This window comes from Pezoporus occidentalis, unplaced genomic scaffold (assembly GCF_034315485.1).
Source record: "Pezoporus occidentalis ecotype Australia unplaced genomic scaffold, CSIRO_AGI_Poc_V1 ctg16, whole genome shotgun sequence".
In the NCBI taxonomy this organism is placed as follows: domain Eukaryota; kingdom Metazoa; phylum Chordata; class Aves; order Psittaciformes; family Psittacidae; genus Pezoporus; species Pezoporus occidentalis.
The window spans coordinates 5,702,181-5,725,393 of NW_026913425.1; the positions used below are offsets into that span (position 1 = coordinate 5,702,181).

At 38.9% G+C, this 23,213-nt stretch overlaps 2 protein-coding genes across 4 annotated transcripts; one reads left to right on the plus strand and one right to left on the minus strand.

The window, feature by feature from the left end:
* Nucleotides 1-892: 892 nt before the first annotated feature.
* Nucleotides 893-10,305, minus strand: UTP15 (UTP15 small subunit processome component). 2 transcript variants are annotated; one of them, XM_062612441.1, is made up of 12 exons: nt 10,099-10,305; nt 9,484-9,576; nt 9,215-9,399; nt 8,418-8,596; nt 7,503-7,628; nt 6,866-7,001; nt 5,013-5,097; nt 3,570-3,719; nt 3,232-3,333; nt 2,896-3,029; nt 2,394-2,452; nt 893-1,886 (listed from the first exon to the last, which is right to left on the minus strand). In XM_062612441.1, exons 1-12 carry the CDS (start codon nt 10,186-10,188, stop codon nt 1,669-1,671), a joined length of 1,557 nt encoding a protein of 518 aa, XP_062468425.1. In that variant the 5' UTR covers nt 10,189-10,305; the 3' UTR covers nt 893-1,668. The 2 variants fall into 2 exon arrangements, with proteins under 2 accessions (XP_062468425.1, XP_062468424.1); XM_062612440.1 differs by having other exon boundaries at nt 9,215-9,576.
* A 28-nt stretch (nt 10,306-10,333) lies between these two features.
* ANKRA2 (ankyrin repeat family A member 2) lies at nt 10,334-21,414 on the plus strand. Of its 2 annotated transcripts, XM_062612443.1 has the most exons (9): nt 10,334-10,413; nt 11,147-11,548; nt 13,590-13,748; nt 15,044-15,109; nt 16,474-16,571; nt 16,759-16,884; nt 17,276-17,342; nt 17,439-17,519; nt 18,557-21,414. In XM_062612443.1, exons 2-9 carry the CDS (start codon nt 11,248-11,250, stop codon nt 18,610-18,612), a joined length of 954 nt encoding a protein of 317 aa, XP_062468427.1. In that variant the 5' UTR covers nt 10,334-10,413; nt 11,147-11,247; the 3' UTR covers nt 18,613-21,414. The 2 variants fall into 2 exon arrangements, with proteins under 2 accessions (XP_062468427.1, XP_062468426.1); XM_062612442.1 differs by lacking the exon at nt 18,557-21,414 and having other exon boundaries at nt 17,439-18,283.
* Nucleotides 21,415-23,213: the final 1,799 nt, after the last annotated feature.

Below are 23,213 nucleotides of genomic sequence, written 5' to 3' on the forward strand. Positions count from 1 at the left end.
GAGAAGGGCTGGAGTACGCACAAACCTTGAGAAAATAACATAATTGAAACAACTCTCATTGATGCCAGTCTCCATAGGAGAGGTGCTCCAGCGCTCCCATCATCTTTGTGGTCCTCCTCTGGACTCACTCCAACAGATCTACATCCTTCTTATGTTGGGGGCCCCAGAGCTGAACGCAGTACTACAACTGAGATCCCATGAGTGGAGTAGAGGGGGAGACTCACCTCCCTCAACCTGCTGGCCACACTTCTTTTGATGCAGCCCAGGATGTGATTGGCTTTCCGGGCTGCAAGCACACACTGCTGGGTCACATCCTGTTTTTCACTCACCAGCACGTACGTCCTTCTCTGCAAGGCTCCTATCAATCCCTTCATCCACCAGCCTGTGTTGATACCAGGGGTCACCCTGACCGTCATGCAGGATCTTACACTTGGCCCTATTGAACTTCATGAGGTTTACACAGGCCCACTTCTCAAGCTTGTCCAGATCTCTCTGGATGTCATTCTATCCCTGAGGCATGTCAACCACACCACTTAGCCTAACATCATCTGCAAACTTACTGTGGTGTGCTCAATCCCACTGTCTCTTCCATTCATCATTATACTAAACAGTACTCGTCCCAATACAGACCCCCAAGGGAGACCACCTATCACAGATCTCCATTTGGTCACTGAGCCAACTTTAAGAAAATCCTTTTTCAGGAAATTCATGGTATCTCACATAAATTCTGGGGGAAAATGCAAGTCAAGAAAACAGGCTAAGGACAAAGTTCCACCTACTGTCATCCTACATGTGTTGAGGAGCCTTTGGCACACCTGCCTTCCCAAAGCATAGCATCCTTCTCCAGCACTGCTTGAAGTTAAAATAAATCAATACCCCAGCATTCAAATACTTACTGATAACAACATAGCCTTTAATTGCATCTACTGTTCATTTAAAGTGAAAGAATTACACAAAATTTAAGCTTTTTCACTTAAGATTTTCTCCCTGGTGTGCAGCTTACTTACTACATTAAATTAATGTGAATTAATTTCCCTTTAGAAACAAGAATGACCTACTTTCTAGAGAATTGTAACACAAATGCATATGCGCTACTTAAAAAATTAAACTAATAAAACTAACAACTGTACTCGTTTTCTTGAGTCATTTTGCTGTTTTCTATAAATTCACTGAAGTCGGAAATAGAGATGAAGCAGGTGGAGAAAAGACAATGAAGTCAAATTTTATCAAATGCGTATGTGGTTTTATTCCTATGTCCACGTATGCGATATGGGACATTAACCTTAAATAAGGACAATCAATGGCACATTAGAATTAAACAAATCTCATTATTTTCCAGTAAATGAAAAATGAAAATTGTTGACTATATCTCTAAGTCAAATAACAACTTAGTACTGGATGCACAAAATACTCTTTCAAAGTTACATAACTTTGGAATAAAACTTTAAAATTCAATTGTTTGGAAAATACGGCAAGGAAAATCCTGAAAACATTCTTCTTTCTCTGTCTTCAGTAATGAAGCCTATTCAGAAACACGATTTGGAAGACAGAACTTCAACATAGAGGAGTTTTTTCAGAAAGTCACTATTATAAAAAGTTATCAGGAGAACAGGTCATGTATTTCAAGTCCACGCTATTTTTGTGAAAATTTGTCATGACAGTTGCCAGTCATTCATCTGTTTCAATGATCTCTGTAGGACTATTACTTCTGTTCTCTTCTAGACAAGTAACTTTTTTCTCAGCAAAACTAGCAAACAGTGTATCCATCATTCCCAAAACTTCTAGCAGTTCCCCTTGATAGTCAATCTCTTTTCCTATGGCTTCTTGAAGTCTCAAGAACTGCCTATCAACGATCGCTGACTGCCCAAGCACAGGCTGATAAATGTCTGTAAAGAAAAAAAAATCACTTAAGAATTCACTTTATCTATGGAAACATGAAAATCGTATTATCTAGTCAGAGATGCATTTACAGGGCCTCACACAAGTCCAACATTGTGGACAAATAAGACAAATTCAACAGTGATCTAAAAACAGTGTTAATTATTGGTATGTACTTATAGTTAAGTCATACTAACAGAAAGTTTTATGACCTCAAATAGTATTTTTACCTCACTGGAGAAGTGGAATTCACCTGAACTATGTAAGTGTAGAAATATGAGATATTAAAGATACTTAAAGAGACCACGAGGCGCTTCCTGCAGCCAGTGCAAGTCAGATACTGACAGCGTTATCTGTCAAATACTCAAATATCAAAGTTATCTGCCAATACCCCTTTTTGGATCATACTTATAAGCAAAGCCATAAAAGTCTGGTTTCTTAAAGATGTAACACTTTTCACTTTATTTCCAAGCTAGCTATGTAACTTTTGAGAATCTTTTCTGTGCTGTACTTACCAGTGATCATATCTGCAACAGTCACCAGTATAGAAGTAAATCTAGGCTCAATCACACGCCTGCAAAATTAGAAAATATCCCCATTTTAATGGTTTTCCCAGCTGCACTCCTCCAAACAACAAACTGGTTTCTCATACAGGCACAGAGACACTCTCTGATTCATGAAAAGACATCACAAAACAGTCAGAGAAGCAAGCCAAAAAACCCTTTCTTTCAGGTAGGCAGTGGAAGATGGAGGACTGGCAAAAGCCTCAGACATGTGAAGACACAAGTTTCATTGAGGCGCAGAAAATAACAGACTAAAGGCGGAATATCTAGCACAGAAGGAAAATATATTCCCTCATACTATCAGCAAAATTGTTTTCTGCTAACAATTTCAGTACTATCAGAAAGCAGAAGGTACATGAGATTTCAAGTGTACCAGTGTTCCACTCGTGACCTGCTGAGACTCTGCTGCAAAAGGTCTCAAAACAGACAAAAAGAACTCAGGTTAAAATAATACCTTGCCACAAAGGTAAGTAGGAGATTAATTTGCTTCTCATCTCGGCCTGCAAGTGCACTCTTCAGGGTTCCTCTACGATGTAGTTCCTGCATGACTGCAACCGTTACCTCAGGAGTATGAAGCCGAATGGATGGCTGAGCATATATAAGAAGAATTTAGTACCAAAGCAACATCTTTACACCCAAAAAAGGGTTGATACCAGCAAAAGAAAAACGGAAGCCATACGAGTTTGAATCCTTTCTACTGAGATATTAAAATAAAATTAGTTTAACATATGGAAAAAATCCACATCAGATGACAGCACACAATTCAGATGGAAAAAAACCCATGCCTTACCTCCAGTACCGCATCAAGGGCTTTGGAAGAATCAAAGCTCTTCAGCAGCTTGTCATATTTCCTCAAAGCACGTCTTACAGGTTTACTGACAGAGAAATCTTCCTAGAATTGAGAAAATGAGTTCAGAATGAGAGATATTCACAGAGTGGATTAGATGTACCACCATTAACAAGCTTTTATGGCTTTGTATCTTCCCTTCTCCTCCCTTTCAACTTAGCTCATCAAAATAAAAACAAAACAAAACAAAAAACACAACAAACACAACTAACCCCCCAAAACCCCACCAAAACATTATTTTTGAGGACTGTTTCAGTACGCATTTTCTCACCACTCTGTACCTGTTTTGGCATGTAAGTTTTTCCTCTCATATAGGTTCTATATGCTGGTTGCCTCTTCTTCTGAGACTTTTCTTTCCCTTCTTCAGGTTTTCTGTGCTTAATATTTAGCACCCCATTGGTCATGCCTACAACTATGGTTTCATCTTCAGGCTAAAATGATGAAATAACAGAGTTAGAAACATGGTTTTATTTAATGATGCATCCTCTACCATGCAGATTTTTAAATTTTTATGCTTCGTGACAAGGTTCTAATCACAGTATTATAGATTAAGTGAAATTGGAAGCCACCTCCATGAGGTCCCATGTGGTCAAATACCTTGCTCAAAACAGGGACAACTTCAAGACTATAATGGTAAGCAACATTATCCATATAATAAGCCTTTAACAAATACCTAGATGGACTCATTAAGCAAGGTCAAATATGCATTAACATCCTTATGTAAGTATATATGACAGGTTTTGGTTTTCTTGAGTGGTGTACAACTGCCTTCAGCTATTACATGCCATACAGCCGACATGAACATCAACTATGAGAAAGCTATTTTGGAACAGCAAGATTTTGACAAATAGGTGAGAATTGTCCAAAATACCAGTCACTGGCATAAATTTCACCTAAATAACAAAGATTTCATGTATTTGATGCTAAAGGTCATAATTTTAAAGGATACACTGAAGAAAAACACTGACTTCACATACATAAGTGAGATCTGACCTGTTACTATTAACAGGTAATTCTATGTAAACATTAAACATTAGCTGAATGCTCAAATGCTGCTAAAAAAAGATCCCTCACAGTCACTTTTACATGTCTTTCAGAGGCTACAGAAGAGGGCAACCATGTGACGACACCATTGTTTTAAAAAGCGGTGCTAGCCTCCAAATATCTGACCAGCAGGTCACTTACCCATTGGAACTGAAATGTTCCAGAGCAATGAGAGTCTGTTTTCTGTTTCCAAGACAGTAAGACACATGCATTGGCAAAGAAGTTTGTTTAGGCGTATACCTCATAGCCTCTCCTCTTTTCTTCCTCAAACCAATCTGATGCCAATAACTTTTAAGACAAGTGCGCCCTATTCTATATTTCTCAACAAATGAACTAACTTTTTTCTTTTATCAGTGCCACACAAGGTTCTTGAAAGGCAAAAGATTAGTACAATCCTCTTAAAGTCAAAGGACTTAAAGACTGAAACTTTCCCTATGATGTATATCGTCCCTGACAAACAGACAACTTTGTGCAGATCTGATCAGGTAATATCTGATGTCTGAATATATTACATTTAGAACCTTGTAATGCCTTTTTTTTACTTAGGAGGAATATATTCAGTCATCCTACTTTGCATGCACACCATTCTTCTGAAACACCAAACAGCAAAAATTAATTATTTCACTGATGTAAAAGGTATCGGTAATTACCTTGCCTAGAAAAATTTCTAATGTACTTACCGACAGCGCAAGACTGAGGATGGGTGCTGCATAGCTAAAACTGTGGACTACTTTGTAGGAAGTAGTACTGTAAATCTTCACGTGCCTATACAGAAGGGTAATGATTAAAATCTCATTAGTAATGTCTTATCGTAGACACTTTACAAGAACTTCATCACTCTCAAGTTCTATACATCACTTAAGAAAACTGAGTATTTATACAAAGTAGTCTTCAGATTACCACTGAGCTTCTTAGTTACTACCTCTCCTGCAACAGAATGGTTCTGTTAGAAAACAAACAAAAGTCAAGAAAGGATGACCCCTACCCAAAAAAGATGAAAATGAGGCAAGAGCAGAAGAAATTTAATACATATGCAGTGACTATCTGACTTCAGCAACGCTTAACAGGAAACACTAAGACAGTAGTATTTCTTGAAATTTGTTCTTAAGTTTCAAATGTTAAGATCTATTGACAATTTCTGGAAGTAAATCCATAACTATTCTTGTACATGGCTGCTCTTTAATGATTTGACTGAAGATGGGAAATACCTTAACAAATGAGAAAACAAAACATCCTCTTACAACAAGTTTGAACTTTAACGTTGTGAGCACTGAATGACAAACAGCTGCACAGCTAGTGGGATCCTCTAGTTTATGCTTTGTAATCAATAAAGCCTGAGGAAGCCTAGGAAGTACAGAAGGGAGGCAAGGAGGGAGAAAACAGACCACTGACATTTCAGACCACTTCGTGTTTCTAATGTCTCAGAGACAAATAGATGGAACACCAGTACCCAGCAACTCAACCCAAACAAAAAAGCAAGGATATTTCAGCTATGCCCTTTGGCTACAAGAAGCAACGGCAGAGAGACACAAAACCCAGGCTCTTTAAAGATGAATACTAACACCCTTTCAGTTATTTAAACTGTATTAAAGTTAAGAATAGGTACTTTATAGAGACTGCAAGGGTCAGTTTAGAGATTAAAAAAAAAAAAAAAAAAAAAACGAATGGTTATTCAGAAGTTCCACATACAGAGATTCCCAAATGGCACATGCAACCCTTACTGACATTCAAGTTAATGGGAGGAAAAGGTTAATGGATACTGCAATATGTACCTTGACCCCAACACACAGTTTCAGTTAGATTATATCTTTATATTAACAGTTACAAGTGCTTAAGCAAAAAAAATCATGCACAGATTCACACTTGATGTATAATAACTTCAAAATTAAAAAAGTCCTTGTCCTGAGTTTAGCTTTAAAAGTTATTTTTCTCCTTCCTATTAGCTGGTGCACTGCTGTGTTTCAGATTTAATCTGAGAACAACGCTGATAACACACCAATGTTTTAGTTGTTGCTAAGTAATGCTTACTCTACTCAAGGACTTTTAGTTTCATGCTCTGCCAGTGAGGAAGGGTACAAGCAGCCCAGAGGAAGCAGAGACAAAGACACCTGACCCAAAATAGCCAAAGGAGTATTCCGTGAAACACGTCATGCCCAGTATATAAACGGGAGGAAGTCACCCGGAAGGCCCAGATTGCTGCTCCGTCGGGTTCGGTATCGGTCAATGGGTGGTGAGCAATTGTACTTGTGCTTATTGTTTTTTCTCCCCTTCCCTTTTTAGTTTTATACTCTCTCCCCTTGTTATTTCCCTTATCATTAGTAGTAGTAGTAGTAGTTTTGTATTATACTTTAGTTATTGGACTGTTCTTATCTCAACCAGTTGGGTTTACATTCTATCAGTTCTCCTCCCCTTCCTGCCCAGAAGTGGGGTGGAAAAGGAGGGAGTGAGCAATCAGCTGTGTGGTGCTGAGTTACTGGCTGGTCTTAAACCATGATGGTCCTGAAGAATTTAAATTGCGGCAAAATACACTAACCTGTCCAAGGATCCTGACAATAACCTTTGTCCAGAGCTGTTCAGGCATAAACAAGTTACAGTTTTATGGTGATTTTTAAGTGATACTAGTAATTGTCCACCTTTTAGCACATCCCAAACTTTGACATATCGACCTCCTGTGAGAAGGAAACACACAAAACAGTTTGATATACATACATATTTCCACTTCTCTGGAGAAGTTCTCACACAGTTATAGTGCCTCCTTTGTAACATCTTGTTTTCTGTACCTACTCACCACCCATTATGACTACCTCCTGGGACAAGACACATTATAAGCATGCTCTTTTTCACGCCATTCTGCAGCCGAATGATTCAATGTACTTCTTACCAAAAGTACCTAAAGTTCCTTTACTTTAGCACTGGGTTAATTAAAGTCTGTATCTTGCCATTAAAAACATCAGGGTTTTTTGTGGATTTTTTTGGATCAACTACAGTAATATCTAATCAGAGACAAAAAAGACCCCTACTTTTACCCTCCAGATCAACTGATTCCTAAAGATCTTTGAGAAATCCAGCTGTTATGTCACTTACCACCTCATTACTAAATGAAAATACTAGAAGGAAGCAGTTCAAGTACATTAGGGCCACAGAAAAGAAATCTGATTTTGCTGAAGTACCTGCAGATACTAGAAGCCCACCAGAAGGGAACAGAAGCACACTCTCCACAGGCTGACCGTGATCTATTGTTATGATACTACTTTTTGTTCGGGCATCAAACAGTTTAACAGTGTGATCATAGGAACCTGCAAACAACACCATTATTAGCTTCAGTTTCATCATTTCAATTACTTCATGAACTAAAACAACCATGTGCTACAATCTAAAGGAGCTCCTGCCAAACAGAAACAGTTTTAAACTGTGCACTTAGAACACCTTTTGGTTTACCTTGGTTAATTTACAGCCTTTAGGCAACATAAGTCTTCTAATTCTAGCACCAACAATACGTCAGGCCTTAAAAGTAGTTTAAGTCTTAATTTTATTTCCCTTCCATTAATCAAGTGTATTTGCAACAGTAAATTTAGCCAACCTGATGAAACTTTTAGTCTCGTGTGCCTCCTGAAGTAAGGAATACCACTTTTTCTCTAGGAATTTACCAGACATTAACAGAAAGCTACTGCTAGCAAGTGGTTTCAAATAACTCATGTGACCTTCCATTTTTGAGTCTGTGAGTTTTCGTCTGTACGAACTACAACAGAACTAGTGTCCTCCTCTGGAAACCTTCAGTCAACTGCAACTAAAGTATATATTCACAGAATTTTCTAAAACCTTTCAAAGGCCAGTCAGAACCACTGTTAACCCTAACAGGCTAAAGCAAAGATATGTTAAAAATTAGGGAAATTCTGAGTTTCTCTACACATCAGTGTCAGGCTTAAAAAGCAAGCAAAAAAGTAACAGCAAAGGAGGCACCAAGCAGGAAGCCAGATCCTCCATGTTTAAAATATAGTAAGCGAGATCCTACTGTATCAAAAACTATTTCTGCATTTTTCTTCAATTCAGTACAAAAAAAGCATATTGATAAAATAAAATCAAACCTGTTACAAAGACGTCTGCATTCACTTTACTTGCACAGCCGCATCTAACGTAGTCAGTATTTTCTCTGTATGAGACTATTTCTGAACCACTTGGAATATCCCACAGCTTTGATGAATAGTCATCACCACCAGAGAATATTCGGTATTTATCAGACAGGAAACCCACTACATGAACAGGTCTAGAAACCAAAGTCCACAATATCCAAAGTTAAAATATGTACTTGTTTCCAGAAAAGTCAGTCTGTCTGAAGAGATTACTTATTATGTATTCTAACTTAAACATGCAAAGTCCTCACTGCTGGAAGTTATAAAGCCTCACTTTAGAGGTTAGTTACACTTTAGTTTTTATATTTCCAGCCAGAAAAGAGTCATGCTGACCGATGCTTACTTAAGCATTGATATGATTGGCCTTAAAAGCTGTATAGGTCTACTAGATGTCCAATCAAAAGCTGTAAGTGCTGCATTTGTTACTTAAGCTGTCTGTGTACTATCACTGTCTAAGTGTGCTCATCAGTGCCACGGAGTCAAAAGACTGTGCCTACACAACATATTAACAGACACCTACCTAAATTAGAAAGTAAATTTATTTTTCCAGGTACTCAATTCATATTTGGAATTTAAAAGTTACTCCAATTTTTAATTCAATTTAAAAATCTACTTTTGAGTAGTATCTACAAGAAACAGTAACAAGCAACACAGACCAGTATTATTCAGATTTACAGCAAAATGCAAAGGAAACATATGCAAACACAGCAAACAAGTTTATGCACATACAGGAAAACCCAACATTGTCTTACTTGGTATGACCATCAAATTGTCTCAGAGGTGCTTTTCCACTGATGTCAAAGAGGCGAATGATACCTTCATCACTGCCAGCAACAAGCAGATTGCCATCATCTCTGTATGTGCCACAATAAGCAGTATCTTTGAAGCGAGAAAACGTTTTGATTGGTTCGTGAGAGTAACGACCATAAATGTGGATCTGGTACAACAAGAAGACGTTAAGTTTGCTCATATGATACCAACTGAAAGACACAAACGTGAAAACCTCAGAGAAGCTGCTTACCCTTGAGGAAGCTGTGACAGCATAATTACGCGGAGGAACCGGTGAGAAGTCAATTTTATTTACTGCACCAAACTCCTTTATCTGAAGAGGTGCCTAAAGCAATTGCAATGAAGATCATTAAATACATACAAGCACACCATCAAAAATCAAAACAGCAAAGCAAAATTTCTTCTTCCTGCAGAGAGGTCCAAACTCCACTCAGACCCAAATCAATTTTAAATACAACCCTATGGAGTTTCTCTTCTCTCAGGTTACTTCTGCTCACGTATTTTTTTTTCAATTCGCGCATTACAACTAACCCATTAATTACGTGTTCCGACGGGGAAAAAATAACCGTATTCACTCACACAAGATTAAAACTACTTTATCAATAGCACGAAAACAGTAGAAAAATATATTTTAGGGCAAAAAAATACACCTGCTGGGCCAATTTTGGGCAAAGGTCAGCCGGTTGGGCATAGGAAGCCGTTTAGTAGCTTTAACACGGTATTAAGGAACCGCTTCTAACCAAGAGCCGAGCAAGGCCGAGCACAGACCCAGCGCCAGCGCCAGCGCCAGCCGCATCGGAGCACGACCAGCCCGCTGCCCCAGCGCGGTCGAGAGCTGCCTCCTTACCTTGTACCCCTCCCAGTACACCGTGTCCTGCGTGATCCTCTCCCCGAGCCTGGGGCAGGTCTGAACCACCACTGGTTTGTACAAGGCCATGGCTGTCCGGGAGCGGGGAGACCGCGCCTCCGCAGGAGCGAGGCCCACGCTGACCCCTCCGCGCTGCCGTGATGGCGCGGCCCACGCCTGTCACCGAGCGAGCCACCCCAGCCGTGTGCGTACACGTCATCAAAAGGCGGCTCTCACCTAGCCAATGGCCACCGCGGCGGGGCTGTAGGGCGTCACGTCCGCCTCACTGTCAGCGGGAGAGGTCGTGGTGCCGAGGTGAGGTGATGCCGTGGGACGCGGCCCGCCCCGGCCCTTCCTTCCCTCCCTCCCTCCGTCCCTCCCTCCCCGCCGGCGGGTCCCGAGCGGTGTGTTCTCCGCAGTGCCTGTGGCGGCGGCCTGCGTTAAGGGGCGAGGGCGGGCTGAAGGAGGGCATGGCGCTGCCAGGCCGCGGAGCCCCGCGTGGCGTTAGGCTGCCCGGGCGCTGTCAGGGTGAATTGGGGTGTTCTGTGTCACCGACATAGATGGAGTTGTTTTCCCGCGCATAAGGTAGAAGACATTTGTTTTACTCAGGTTATGGAAAGGCTTAAGAGTCATAAAATGGCATAAAGCCACTGTAAATTTTCCTTCACGTCTCATGTTTTTAGGAAATAAAGTCATTTTCTCCTGTCTTGGTATAAACGTGGTTGGTTGTGCTGGGTTTGTTGTTTTTTTTTTTTTTTTTTGTTGCAACCGAACTAATACTATGAAACACTACTTAGAAGGAGCTCCTAGTGGCTTCATTATGGAATTTGGCTTAAATATCCACGTGATCAAATTTGAATGGATGGCTTGGTCCCCTCCATTTAAATCCATACCCACGACCTGTACTGCTTGTGACAGCAGTGAGATTGGTATTTCACCACGGTTTGGACTATCAGAACCAAATTCCATCAGCTTCAGTGAAGCCAAGCTTGGTATATTTTTATGCATTACTTCACCAGAGTGGTGTTAACCTGTTAAATGTTTTCAGTTTCAGGTTATTTAAACATCTGGCTCTCTAGGTACAGCTTCATTGGCTGGAACTGCTAGTGGCTAGAAGCCATGAAGAAACTTTTTGCATAAAATTTTCACATGGCAGGGGCCATGGCATCTTCAACAAACTTAGACGTTGCAGCCCAGTTAATTGTGGAAGAATGTACTGCTAGCTATAGCCTTCCGTCCATGCCGGACATCAAAGTGGAGCATCAGCTTGACTCTAGCACAGAGGAAGGCCCAGCTCAGAGCGTTACCATGGGAATGAAATTCATTTTGCCCAACAGATTTGATATGAATGTCTGCTCACGATTTGTGAAATCTTTGAATGAAGAGGACAGTAAAAATATTCAAGACCAAGTTAACTCTGACCTTGAAGTGGCATCTGTCTTATTTAAAGGTTGAACTTTATGGTACAAATTGTTGTGTGTGAACTGTGTCATCCTGTTAAACTGCTATTTTTTTTAAAAAAAAGCCTCTGCCTTATACATGTGTTAATCAATAATAGTTGTCTAGAATTTCTTACCCATCTATTTTTATTATATACTTAATGAATTATTATTATAAAACTAATTTCCTCCATATTATTTTTGAAACATTTTAGTTGGTTTTTTTTTAATTGAAAAAGTAGTGGCACAAAAAGTCTCTGATTAATTTAATAAGAGCTGATGCTGATCACGAAAACAAGTTTACTTGTTTTGTGCATCATGTTCTACCACATGCTACATGTTGTTGAGAGCATTTATCTGCAGAACACTACTGAAAGCACTGTATGATCGTTTCAACTTCAGTAGCTTCCTGCAGCATGTGTTATCCTTTCAGTGGTACCACTGGCAAAATAGCATAGCTCATACCATTGATTTTGTTTTATCAGTGTGGATGTACAAAGCTTGTAGTTGTTGCAGTGATTGGCTTGCCAGTGCAGCTTCACATGACTTGAAAGTGAATGTTACTCCAGTTATGGATCGCTGCAGCTGGATCTCCAGCCATTGCTGGTCAGCTTCATCAGAACTGACCCGTGCTTCTTCGTGGCTGAACATGCTGATAGAGAACAGAATTAGGACTTCTATCTATTTCTCCTTAACAATTGTGATTTCTGGTGCTTGCTGTCATATTTCAGACTCTTAGTGATGTATCTTTTCGTGAGGTTGAATTTGACCTGTTTTCTACAACACGGGCCTACTGTCAATTTTGATGGCTTTTCTGATTTGTATTGTTGGCTGCAGTTCATTGTAGACATTGTAATTTTCAAACTTTTTTGATTTGCAGGCCCTAAGTGCTTACTAGTGGAGCTGCAGACCTGAACGGCAGATTTAGACCCATCAGCAGTAGGGTGTTTTTTCTTAGGTGATATTTGTGAACCCCTTAGAAGTAGTCCTGCAGATCCAGGTACCACAGGTCAAAAGTCCCTGGTAGGTCTCTTAGTTTGATCAAGTCAGCTGTAGCAATTTGATTAGCAAACAAAATGTAATTTCATTTTCATCCAGTTACCTTCTAATTGTAATTGGTTGTCTCCCTGAATTTGCACTTGCATTTATGATCGTGAGTTTCTCTATGGTATGAGTTCAGTGTGCCTGTTAATTACTTTTCAGTCATTAATTACTGTTGCACACTGATGTCAATTTAGCCAGTAATGGAGTTTAATCTTTCAATATGTATTTCTAGTATTTAATCAGTTAGGTTCTTAAAAATTACTTGGCTCCTCAGGTACTTCTCAAAGCTAATAGTTACTTTTGAGAAGCAGAAGCCAAGATAATGTATGTATTCTGTAATAACATGCCATTAGATTCTAATAGAAAGCTGGGAAAGTTAGTGCAGATTAACATAGCAGCAGTGCATAACTTTCCACATTCTAAGTGGTGACTTGCTGTTGCATTTTATGGAAGTTACTGTGGAATATCTCTCTTCCTGCTGGAAAAGTATTAATAAGGCATTCCTAATGCAGTTACAGATTTATCCAGCAGAAGTGTAAAAAGTCCTGGTGAAGAAAATTAGTGACGGTAGTCTTGGGGAGCAGGCAAAGGGATGATCTGAGCAGTTACCTGACTTGACTGCATGGCTGACTGAAGCTGCATCATGTTATTGCACTGGAGAGCATTAATAAGGATGTGGTAGGCTGTGTGGGGCTCTCGTACCTGATAAATCCATGCCAGGCACTGTTGAAAATCTAGATGAAGGCTTAACCTCATTTAGACACCCAGTTTGTGTGACATAGGCTGTACTGAGTACTGAACATGTGGGTAGCAGCATTGTTTTATGCTAGAAATGAAAACAGCTGTTTGACAATACACAGTGGAAAAGCACATGTCACAAAGCTTACTTAACATGGGTTTTAAAGATCTTGTGACACTGGTGCCTTCTAGTTTGACTTAAAATCTGTGGCTTGCTTTTAATGCTCTTACTAGTATTGAAATCCTGTCCGTTTTCTGTGTTCAATGTAGCTGAATGCAACAGCCACACATCTCCTTCCCCTGGTATCCAAGTAAGACATGTTTATACTCCATCAACTACTAAGCATTTCTCACCAATAAAACAATCAACTACCCTAACTAACAAACACAGGGGAAATGAAGTCTCTACAACACCTCTGCTTGTAAACTGTAAGTATCCTGACTTACTGTTAATTATTTTGTGGACTGTGTGTTTGATGGCTGACAGATTTTTCTATTTTTTTCCTTCGGTGTTTTCATAAACTTCTATATAAGGAGAAAACATCGAGATAGTCTTGTCTAATTCACATGGTTCCAACTGTGAAATAGTAATCCACCTGCTGTTTTGAATTCATGTCTGAAGTGTCTTTTCCAGAAAGGATCCAATTCTTGATTAAAAAAAAAAATAGGTAAAGATTTTTCTGATCCTCTCTGAGCTTTAAGTCAATGTGCTTCTTGTACTTGTTCTAAGAACCTGCGCATCTTGTAAAATTTATTAAAATTAGATGATTGGTAAGTGCTACAAACTCATACTGCAAATGTCATGATTGCCACATATCTTGAAAGGCAGTACAATTTATGGGGTTTTGTTAATTGGTAAGTATTTTCTTTATAAATTAATTCTGTGTAATTCATTTATAAATTATTTCATCTATATATTATAAATTCAATGTTAGAAAAAAAGGCCACTTGCATTGGAAAAATTAATCTGGAGCTGCAGCATAGGCCGTGAACAAAATAGACAGTCTTTCTGAAAAAAATAAAACTTTAATGTTTCATATAGCGAATAGGAGAAGGACAGTGAATGGTATGTATTATGTATGTATGTATAACGGTATGTACTCGTTAGCTAATTTTGTTGTTATATAATGTGGATAATTTATTATATATTCCCTCCTGACCACTTTTCCAAGCTCTTGGTATTGAAGACCAGCTTTGATAAGTTTAAAACAAGCCCACAATCCATTTTTTCCCCTGTAGATGTAGATGCAGATGTCATGTCTTCTAATAGTTTTGTAATGCCTGATGTATTCTACATTGTAGTGAGTGAGAGTTGTGCCACAGGCTCACTGAGCAGTGTGACAGGTCTCCTGACATGTGATCTCTTAGGTATCATTTTAAAACTACACAACCTCAATTTACCAAAAGATGCTTATTTTCATTACATAAATGTTCTTAATATGATCTTGGATTGCTGGCCAAGCATCAGGGATCATGTTGCCTTGTAAAGAGTCAGTATGGGAAGTGTCTTCTGCTTTTTAGTACAATTTCTACCTTGGTTAAAAAATTCCATAAACCTGTGGAACGTTTTGAAAACTTTTTAAAATAGTGATTCTAGTTCAGAGTATAATGTGAAACTTATCTACATTCTCAAATCCATGTTCTGTACTGGTTAAGCCAAATTCCAAATAGAGCAGAATGAAAACTGGTATGTGTGACACATGATTTTGCTTCCTTTTTTTCAGCTTTATCAGTTCATCAGCTGGCTGCTCAGGGAGAAATGTTGTATCTGGCCACACGTATTGAACAAGGTGAGACAGAAGGAGAGTAAATCTCTTTTCTTTGGGGCATTTATACCCTGTTGTGCTTTACTTTTCAAAAAAAAAAACATTTTAAAAAAATCCTCAATTCTGGAACAAATTGAAGGAAATTTCACATATCTGTTCTTTGCAGATGTGGACTTTTGTTTCTCATCTGTCTTTTATTCACTGTTTCCTATGATTTGGGTTTTAGTGAAACATTAGCATTAATAGGAGTTGTAGGTAAATCACTTCCTCCCCCTGCTCCCCAGCTATATATGTAATCCATATCAATGAGAGAGGAGAATCTGTTCTATCAGAAGAGTTGTTACTTTTTAATTGTTACTATCTTTGTAATTTAAAACAATGGCTTTCCAAATTTATTTAATCAATCAATGTATAGAGCTGTATGTTGGTAATTTAAACCATGGCTCACACCCACGGTATAATAGTCCTGCTCAGTCTGAGTTGGGTGATAGTTTTCAGTGTGACATTTGCATGTCCATAATGCATAGCGTATTGAATTGAGTAATATACTGTTAATAGTATAAGGGAATATATTGTTAGTAGTATATTATTATACTAGTAGTAATCAGCCATGCTTTCAGTGCATCTTTGTTGAAAAGCAAGCAATTACTTTGCTGGAAAGCAAGTAATGAGTCTCTTGAGTCTATATACTTTGTAATGTATGTAGCAAACAAATTGATTCTGGAGTATCAGTAAAAAATGCATACTCTACTGCTGTGATAAGCATTGGATTTTTTTAAGTACTTAAATATTTTTTACAAATTCCAACTCAACTATTTCAGCCAGCCAAATGTTAAAATATTTTTTTTCCTTCTTTCAGCTGCACTAGAAGTAGACGTTAATTGTTTCCACAAAACACCCTATTGATTACATGAACTCTGGGGGAATGGAGATACACTATCTATACTGCTTTACAAGATAATTCCTTTTAAGAATTTGTGGCTCACTCTGTTTTAAAAAAACAACCAAACACCACTTTCTGCAGTGTAGTACAGACTGTCCCTCTTAGTTTTTCAAACAGCCCTTTTCTTTTTTCCAAAGATAAAGCCCAGATTACTGACAACTTGTAACACTTCTGAGTAGAAACAGAGCTTGATTTATAGATCTTAAAAAATTAATAAACCCAATTCTTAAATTTTACTTTGCTTAGTTGAATGTTTTTTCTTTCTGGACAAAGATATTTGCACCATCATTGCAATAGAATTTTGTTTTTAAAGTTAAGGTAAGAATGACTTTTAGGCCACACTGATACCTCAGTCCATTCACCATGAAATCATCAATGGATTTCACGAGTTTCTACTGTGCATTAGCGAAAGGGATTACTAAATTACGTATTTATCTTTACACAGAAAATGTAATCAACCATAAGGATGAAGAAGGATTTACCCCTCTGATGTGGGCTGCAGCTCATGGGCAGATAGCAATAGTGGAATTTCTCCTCCAAAATGTAAGGAAATAAACACACCTCATTTTAAATTTATTTACTTTTTAGTTCAGTTTGCCTTCTGATTTTTTTTTTCAAAGCTGCTATACACTTAAAAGTTTTAGTTAAGTTCTGTGTAAAATCTCACATTTAAAAAAAGTGTGGTTAGTTTGATTTGTTGTTGCTGTTGTTGTTATTATAATAATTTCAGGGTGCAGATCCTCAGATTTTGGGGAAAGGACGAGAAAGTGCCCTCTCACTGGCTTGCAGTAAAGGATACACAGATATTGTCAAAATGCTGCTTGACTGTGGAGTTGATGTCAATGAGTACGACTGGGTAAGACTCCAGCTCTAATTTATGTCAGAGGGTGCTTTTGGTCAGAAATTTGGACCAGGGCATAGCACTGTTTCGGGTTTTAGAATTATTCTGCCTCTTCTAAAATAACCTGAGTTTCAAAACTTCTATAAGATAAGAGAAGTTTGCCTTACTAGTTCTGACTTGTTGGCAAAAAGAGAATAAGACTAACACTGAGTCCTTCTAGAAGGGTGAGCTTGCAGTCTAAACAGTAGACAAAAAAAGAATAAATTGGAGTTCCAAAACAGAATCTCCTTTGTATAAAACCTATTAAGTTTCTTACTGAGACATAGAAGTATACTGGTGTATTAATGAATTACAATTGCAGACTGCTCAATCATTAAGTTTCTAAGGCTTTTCTTTGCACTCGCAGAATGGAGGCACACCTCTACTATATGCAGTACATGGGAACCATGTGAAATGTGTAAAAATTCTCCTTGGTAAGCAGACTGTCTCAACTTTATTATCAATAATAATACTGAGTATTGCCAGTTCTCATTGTCAGAAGTATGAGTTTCTTTTCCTGTTTTACATAGAAAGTGGTGCTGATCCAACTATCGAAACAGATGCTGGCTATAATTCCATGGATTTGGCTGTAGCCTTGGGCTATCGAAGTGGTGAGTATTGCAAATATAAATTATTTGATTTTGATTTTTACTGCTCCTTGTTTATGTAGCTGCTGCAATGATCTAATAGAAGTTTTGCAGCTGTTAAAAAATCCGTATCCTACAAGTCTTATTACACCTAAATGTATTGGCCCAAAATGGGTAGGAATTTCTGTCCCTGTCTCAGAAAGCCAAATACCTAGTAAGAAAATGTCACTGACCTGGGCCTGCATCTGTGGGCACAGATAATGGTGTGCAGGGCTGATGCAGTCCTTAGCTGCTTCCCCACCCTGTACAAAAGGGTGTGTGTTGCACCAGACAATGATAAGAGACCCGCAGCCCTCCTAACCTGCTCACCCTGGCGCTTTATTGATTGGCATGGTGTGATATAGCTTGCAAAACCTTCTTTCTCTGTCAGATTAGCTCCAGTTTTTCTTGGAGACAAACAGTAACAGCCAGGATCAGTGAATTAGGCTACCTGACTTGTTTCTAGAAAAAAGAGGCAAAGAAGGGATTCTTCATGTTTTTTCCTCATGCTGCCCTCATTTTGAAAGCTGTGAAATGCCTGCCATTACAGAAATGACCTGCATTCTGAAATAAGCCCAGCACTGCATGTATAGCTTCTCCAACCAGGGCCCTGTACTTTTAGGGTGGCAGTAACATTAATAATGTCTAGATATAGGACTACTTCAAGAGTTCAGTCTCAAAACATTCTACAGAAGTAGTTTTTAGTAAACATTTTGCCTACTTTCCATTTATAGGCTTACAAATTTGTTTCCCGTATACTATCAGCCTTTTCAAACTAGGGAACACATCATCAACTCAAAACCCTATCATCTCTCTTACCGGGTGTATTGGTTTTGCAACATACGAGGCTTTTATTTTCTGAAGGGATGCAAACTCTCTTCCCACAGTGAATTTATTCCTGTTCGTTTTTTATTAAATGATTGTACAGGACAAGCTGGCATCTACCAGGAAAAAATAGTACAGCCCTAAAAATGTGAAAAAACATTGAACACTGATTAACTTAATCTTTTTCTCTGCTTTAGTTCAACAGGTTATTGAGTCTCATTTATTACAGCTACTTCAAAATATCAAGGAATAATGGTTGGCTCTTTTGCTGGTGTCAGTTCTTGGCTTGGACATTTGTACTGCTTTTTAGCCCTATAATCAGTGACAAGGGTTAGTTGCTTTTAACTTTACCTCAGTTCAACTACTTGCTGGTTTTAGTTAAGCTTTTTAATATTCTTCCTTGTCTTTCTTTTCATGTCGTTCATAAAATTATACAATGTCATCCTTTTCTTAAAAATATTTTACATAATTTTAGAAGAAAAAGTCAGTTGTGCATGAAAATATTTGTGAATAAGCAGTTTCGACCATCTAAACGTTTACACTGAGTGCAGTGGGTGGCACTGTGACATGTGTCCCATTTCATGTCATTGATTCATGTTCCCAGGACGAAATTTGTTTAGATAATTGAGGTGTGATACCACAGAAGATACGCATCTTTAGTATTAGCAGTAATAAAATATGCACCAGATGTGATTGTTTTCAAGATCTCCAGTTAATGCTACTGCATAAGCTTTTGGCTTTATCTGATTTTTAATTCGGTAGTAAATTGAAGGGCTTTGGTGGTGGTAGTTTAATTCCTACCTGATTTCTTCCCATGTCCCTTCCTGTTGTAGTCCTGAAACAGCTAGGCTAGAGCATCCTAGGTAGAAACTTCTCTGATAAAATTAAGCCAAATTACAAGTGCAGAATTCCTAGCTCCTAAATACCCTCCCCTCAGTAGCTGAAAGCAGCCATCAGCTGTATAGGAAGACAAGCCAAATCCTACTGCATTCCAGCCTTCTTCAGCCAAAGTGTGCTCCTTTGGATCGTAGAATCATATGATATCTCAAGATGGAAGGGACTCATAAGGATCATCAAGTCTAACTCCCTGCTCCTCACAGGACTACCTAAAAATAAACTATATGACTAAGAACGTCACCCAGGCGGCCCTTGAACTCTGACAGACATGGTGCCATGACTGGTTCCCTGGGAAGCTTGTTCCAGCAACCAACTACCATCTGCCTGAGGAACCTTATCCTAATGTCCAAACTGAACTTTCTCTGACACAGCTTCATTCCATTTGGTCACCAGGGAGAGATCAGCACTTCTCCCTCTGCTGCTGCCCCTTGATGCACTTGTAGGCTGTGATGAAGTCACCCCTCAGTCTTCTCCAAGCTGAGCAAACCAAGTAACCTCAGCTGCTCCCCAGAAGTCTTACCCTCAAGGTCTTTCACCATCTTGGTCAGTCTCATCTGGACACACTCTAATGGCTTGATGTCATTCTTATGCTGAGGTATCCAAAACTGCACAGAATGCTCAAGGTGGGGCCACACTAATGCAGTCTGGAGTGGGACAATCAATCACCTCCCTTGACCAGCCGGCTATACTGTTCTTGATGTACCCCAGGACACAGTTGGCCCTTCTGGCTGCCAGGGCACACTGTTGATGCACATTCAATTTGCCATCAATGCAAACCCACAGAACTCTCTTTGCAGGGCTGCTACCCAGCCTCTCATCCCTTCCTTTGGCAGAATGTCCTGACAGCTGTTCAAGTAGAACAGCAATTATGATTTTAAGATTAGTTTAAAAATTAGGCAATGTGCACTGATTTTCTGAGTCCCCTGCACTGAGTAATGGGACAGGTATCAGTTTTGAACAAATAATAGATAAACTTCTGGAAGAGACTTCTCAGAAGCTTTTTCCCTGACTGTACATACAGACCTCTATGGAGAGTTTGCATGTTTTCATAAGCATTTCTCCATTGTGTCCACTAGAGGTCTAGCATCCAGGCACATCCAGGCACATCCATGCACCCCTAGCCCCTGCCTTTCATCCTTGCTCCATGTAATGTTTCTATTTGAAAATATTCCATACACAAAGGAAATCAGTACTGTTTAAAGTATGTGCAATATGATCCTGACCAAGGATACTGGAAGGCTGGGGCATAATCCAGCCGAGTTCTTCTGAGCCAGGACCAGAAAAATAACTCAAAATAATTTTGTTACTTCAAGGTGACTAGATATGCAATAGGAGAAAACATAAGGAAAAAAAATCCAGATTTAGATGGATTAAATCTGAATTTCCAACCAGATTTCTCTATAACTTTACTGAAACATCGGTGTATAGAAGGTGTAAATTGGGCCAAAATTAACCTCTGAAAGGTTGTGCAACAGCAAATTCAGAGATTCATTTCTTTCATGAAGCTGAAAACTGAAATGTAATGAACCTAAGGTGAAGGGAGGTGAAGCAGGAAAATGTAATTCACCTGCTGATGCTGGTGAAATCCTTGCTGCCTTTGACTATTCTCTCTCTCCCAGACTTTAACACTTGTATTTTTTATGTACAGTTTTACAACAGTTTTACTGTATCATGCATGATTAAATCAGGTGAAAGAAACAGTAAATCCAGCATGCCTTGAAAGCAAGGTAGGGAATTGTTTCGTAAGGAATTGTTTCGTAATTAAAGTCTAGAAAAATGTGTCTTCCTACGAGTAATTTTAAAATAACATTAAGTAGCCATTACTGTAAAAATTGCATATTATAAATACTGAGATTTAATGGCTGATGTAAAAACAAATACCGAATTTCCATGTTGAAAAGCAATGCAAAAATAATGCAAACCATCTTTTCTGGAAACATCATAACCTGACCTGTTTCTGATTATTTTTTAAGACACTTTGTGTATGGACATGCTATACAAGTGTGTGTAAGTACCGGAATTTGCTTTTTTTGTATTATTTGTGTTACAGGAAAATACTTGTTCTAAATGATGAACCTTCTGTATCTGCTTTATATTTTGTCTTCCACTTCAATAAGCATTGAGTTAATATATAGGAAATAAACTGACTAATTCTAAACTATTGCCTGATAATGTATCATACACAGAGATACTGAAATAGAGGAACATGGATTAAGACAGCAAAATATAAAATTTCTTCCCTCTTTTTGCTGCAGAATTTCACGCGATTGTCAGATAGTCATCACCACACATCCCACAAAAGTGGGCACAGGGGTGAAAATGATCATCTTTCAGAAGCCATTCACTGCATTAAGAGCCCTTTCTATAGCATAACAGTATGCTAAGGCAGTGAACTTGGAACTGAAGTTTTCTGTGGCTCTTTGTGAGGGCCCTGCAGGGAACAGCGAGCAGTATTTCATAAGCTATGATTCAGGCACCCTGAGGAAAACTTAGAGTTAGCAAATTGGGAGCAGAGGGGGGAAAAATCAATGCAAAGAAAAAGCTTTACTCACTGGAAAAAATCACTGTCAAAAAAGCCCAGACAACTTGATTATGCAATATTAACAGCATGCTTCACTCCACGTACTTCATGTTTCTCTGAGGCACAGCAATAAATTTGTTTTTCTTGGTGTAAATATTTCGCAGTATTCAGTTTTCTCTGTTTATAGTGGTAAAAAATGTAAAGCCTCTGATTCAGCATTGGTAACTGTTCTGAAACACCAGCTTGCTGATTTTGTTTTAGTGAACCATCTCTGTAGCCTTTCATGGCAGGGAGATGACACTAGGAGTTACCTTAGAACCACAGCCATGGGTCTGAAGGAAGCAGTGCTTCCTTGCCATGGCATCCCAAAGACCAGGGGCAGTCAAAATCTTAACTCCAAGTTGATTCTCTCTAAACAGTCTACCAAAAGCTCTTGACAATGTAATTTCTTACAGAAGTGTCAAAGAAGTGTCAGTATTTTACATTTGATATTAAATGACAGCATACTATATTTCAGAGTGTTAGCAAGCAAGTTGCTTTCCCCAGTTAACTCTTACCAAATTCAGTATGCAGCATGTAATCACAGATGTCATAAACTCCACCTTGCAAAGCAGATTGCCTAGCAGTTTCATGTAGTAATAACACAAATGCTTCAGAGCTACAGAAAGTCTTTGTCTCATTCTTCCTTCACATTTGACTTTGCAGGGTATTCTGGTTTAAACAGGGCAAGTACACAACAAACACTGCAATACAGTGGGTATGACATTTGTCAGATTTAACACCCTGGCTGCAACTGCTCAGAAACCTTACAGTACAAGACAGACAGGCTTTATCTGTATTGCAGGGAAATAAAAGAAAGCTGAAGAAGCAAGCAGCTCTGTTCACTGAGGGCAGTACAGGAGCAAAAATTCCACCACGGAGAACAAAATTTTACACATCCACTTTGTAATTGCTCAAAGAATTTCTACTTTCTCTCAGTTGAGCAGTGACTAAGAAACTGAACAGAGACAGTGAATAACCAGATTGTTAATATTTGATTAAAAGAAGTTAAGATACTGATTCTCAAAGGAACTGTGACCAGTACACACCCTTCTCCTAAACCCTACTCAATGCAGTTAGCATAACTGACATTAGAGTAACTAGTGCCATTTTATGAGGGAAGCAGCCATCCTCTGGGGTCAACCACATCATGTATTCATTCCCTTTCCCATAATTTTCAGGCCCTGAAGGTCTTGTGCACCAAGTAGACAAAGGAAACAGATTTCTCCTTCCCCTTCCTACCAGCCTTGGTTCATGGGCATGAGGCCGACTACTCCTGTCCTTACTGTCCTTGAAGGTCCCAGGCACCCAGACAGCTTGGTGGTGTTGATGACCCTGACACAGAACAAAGATGGTAACAGCACCAGTGCACCGTCTGTAAAATCAGACACAAGTCC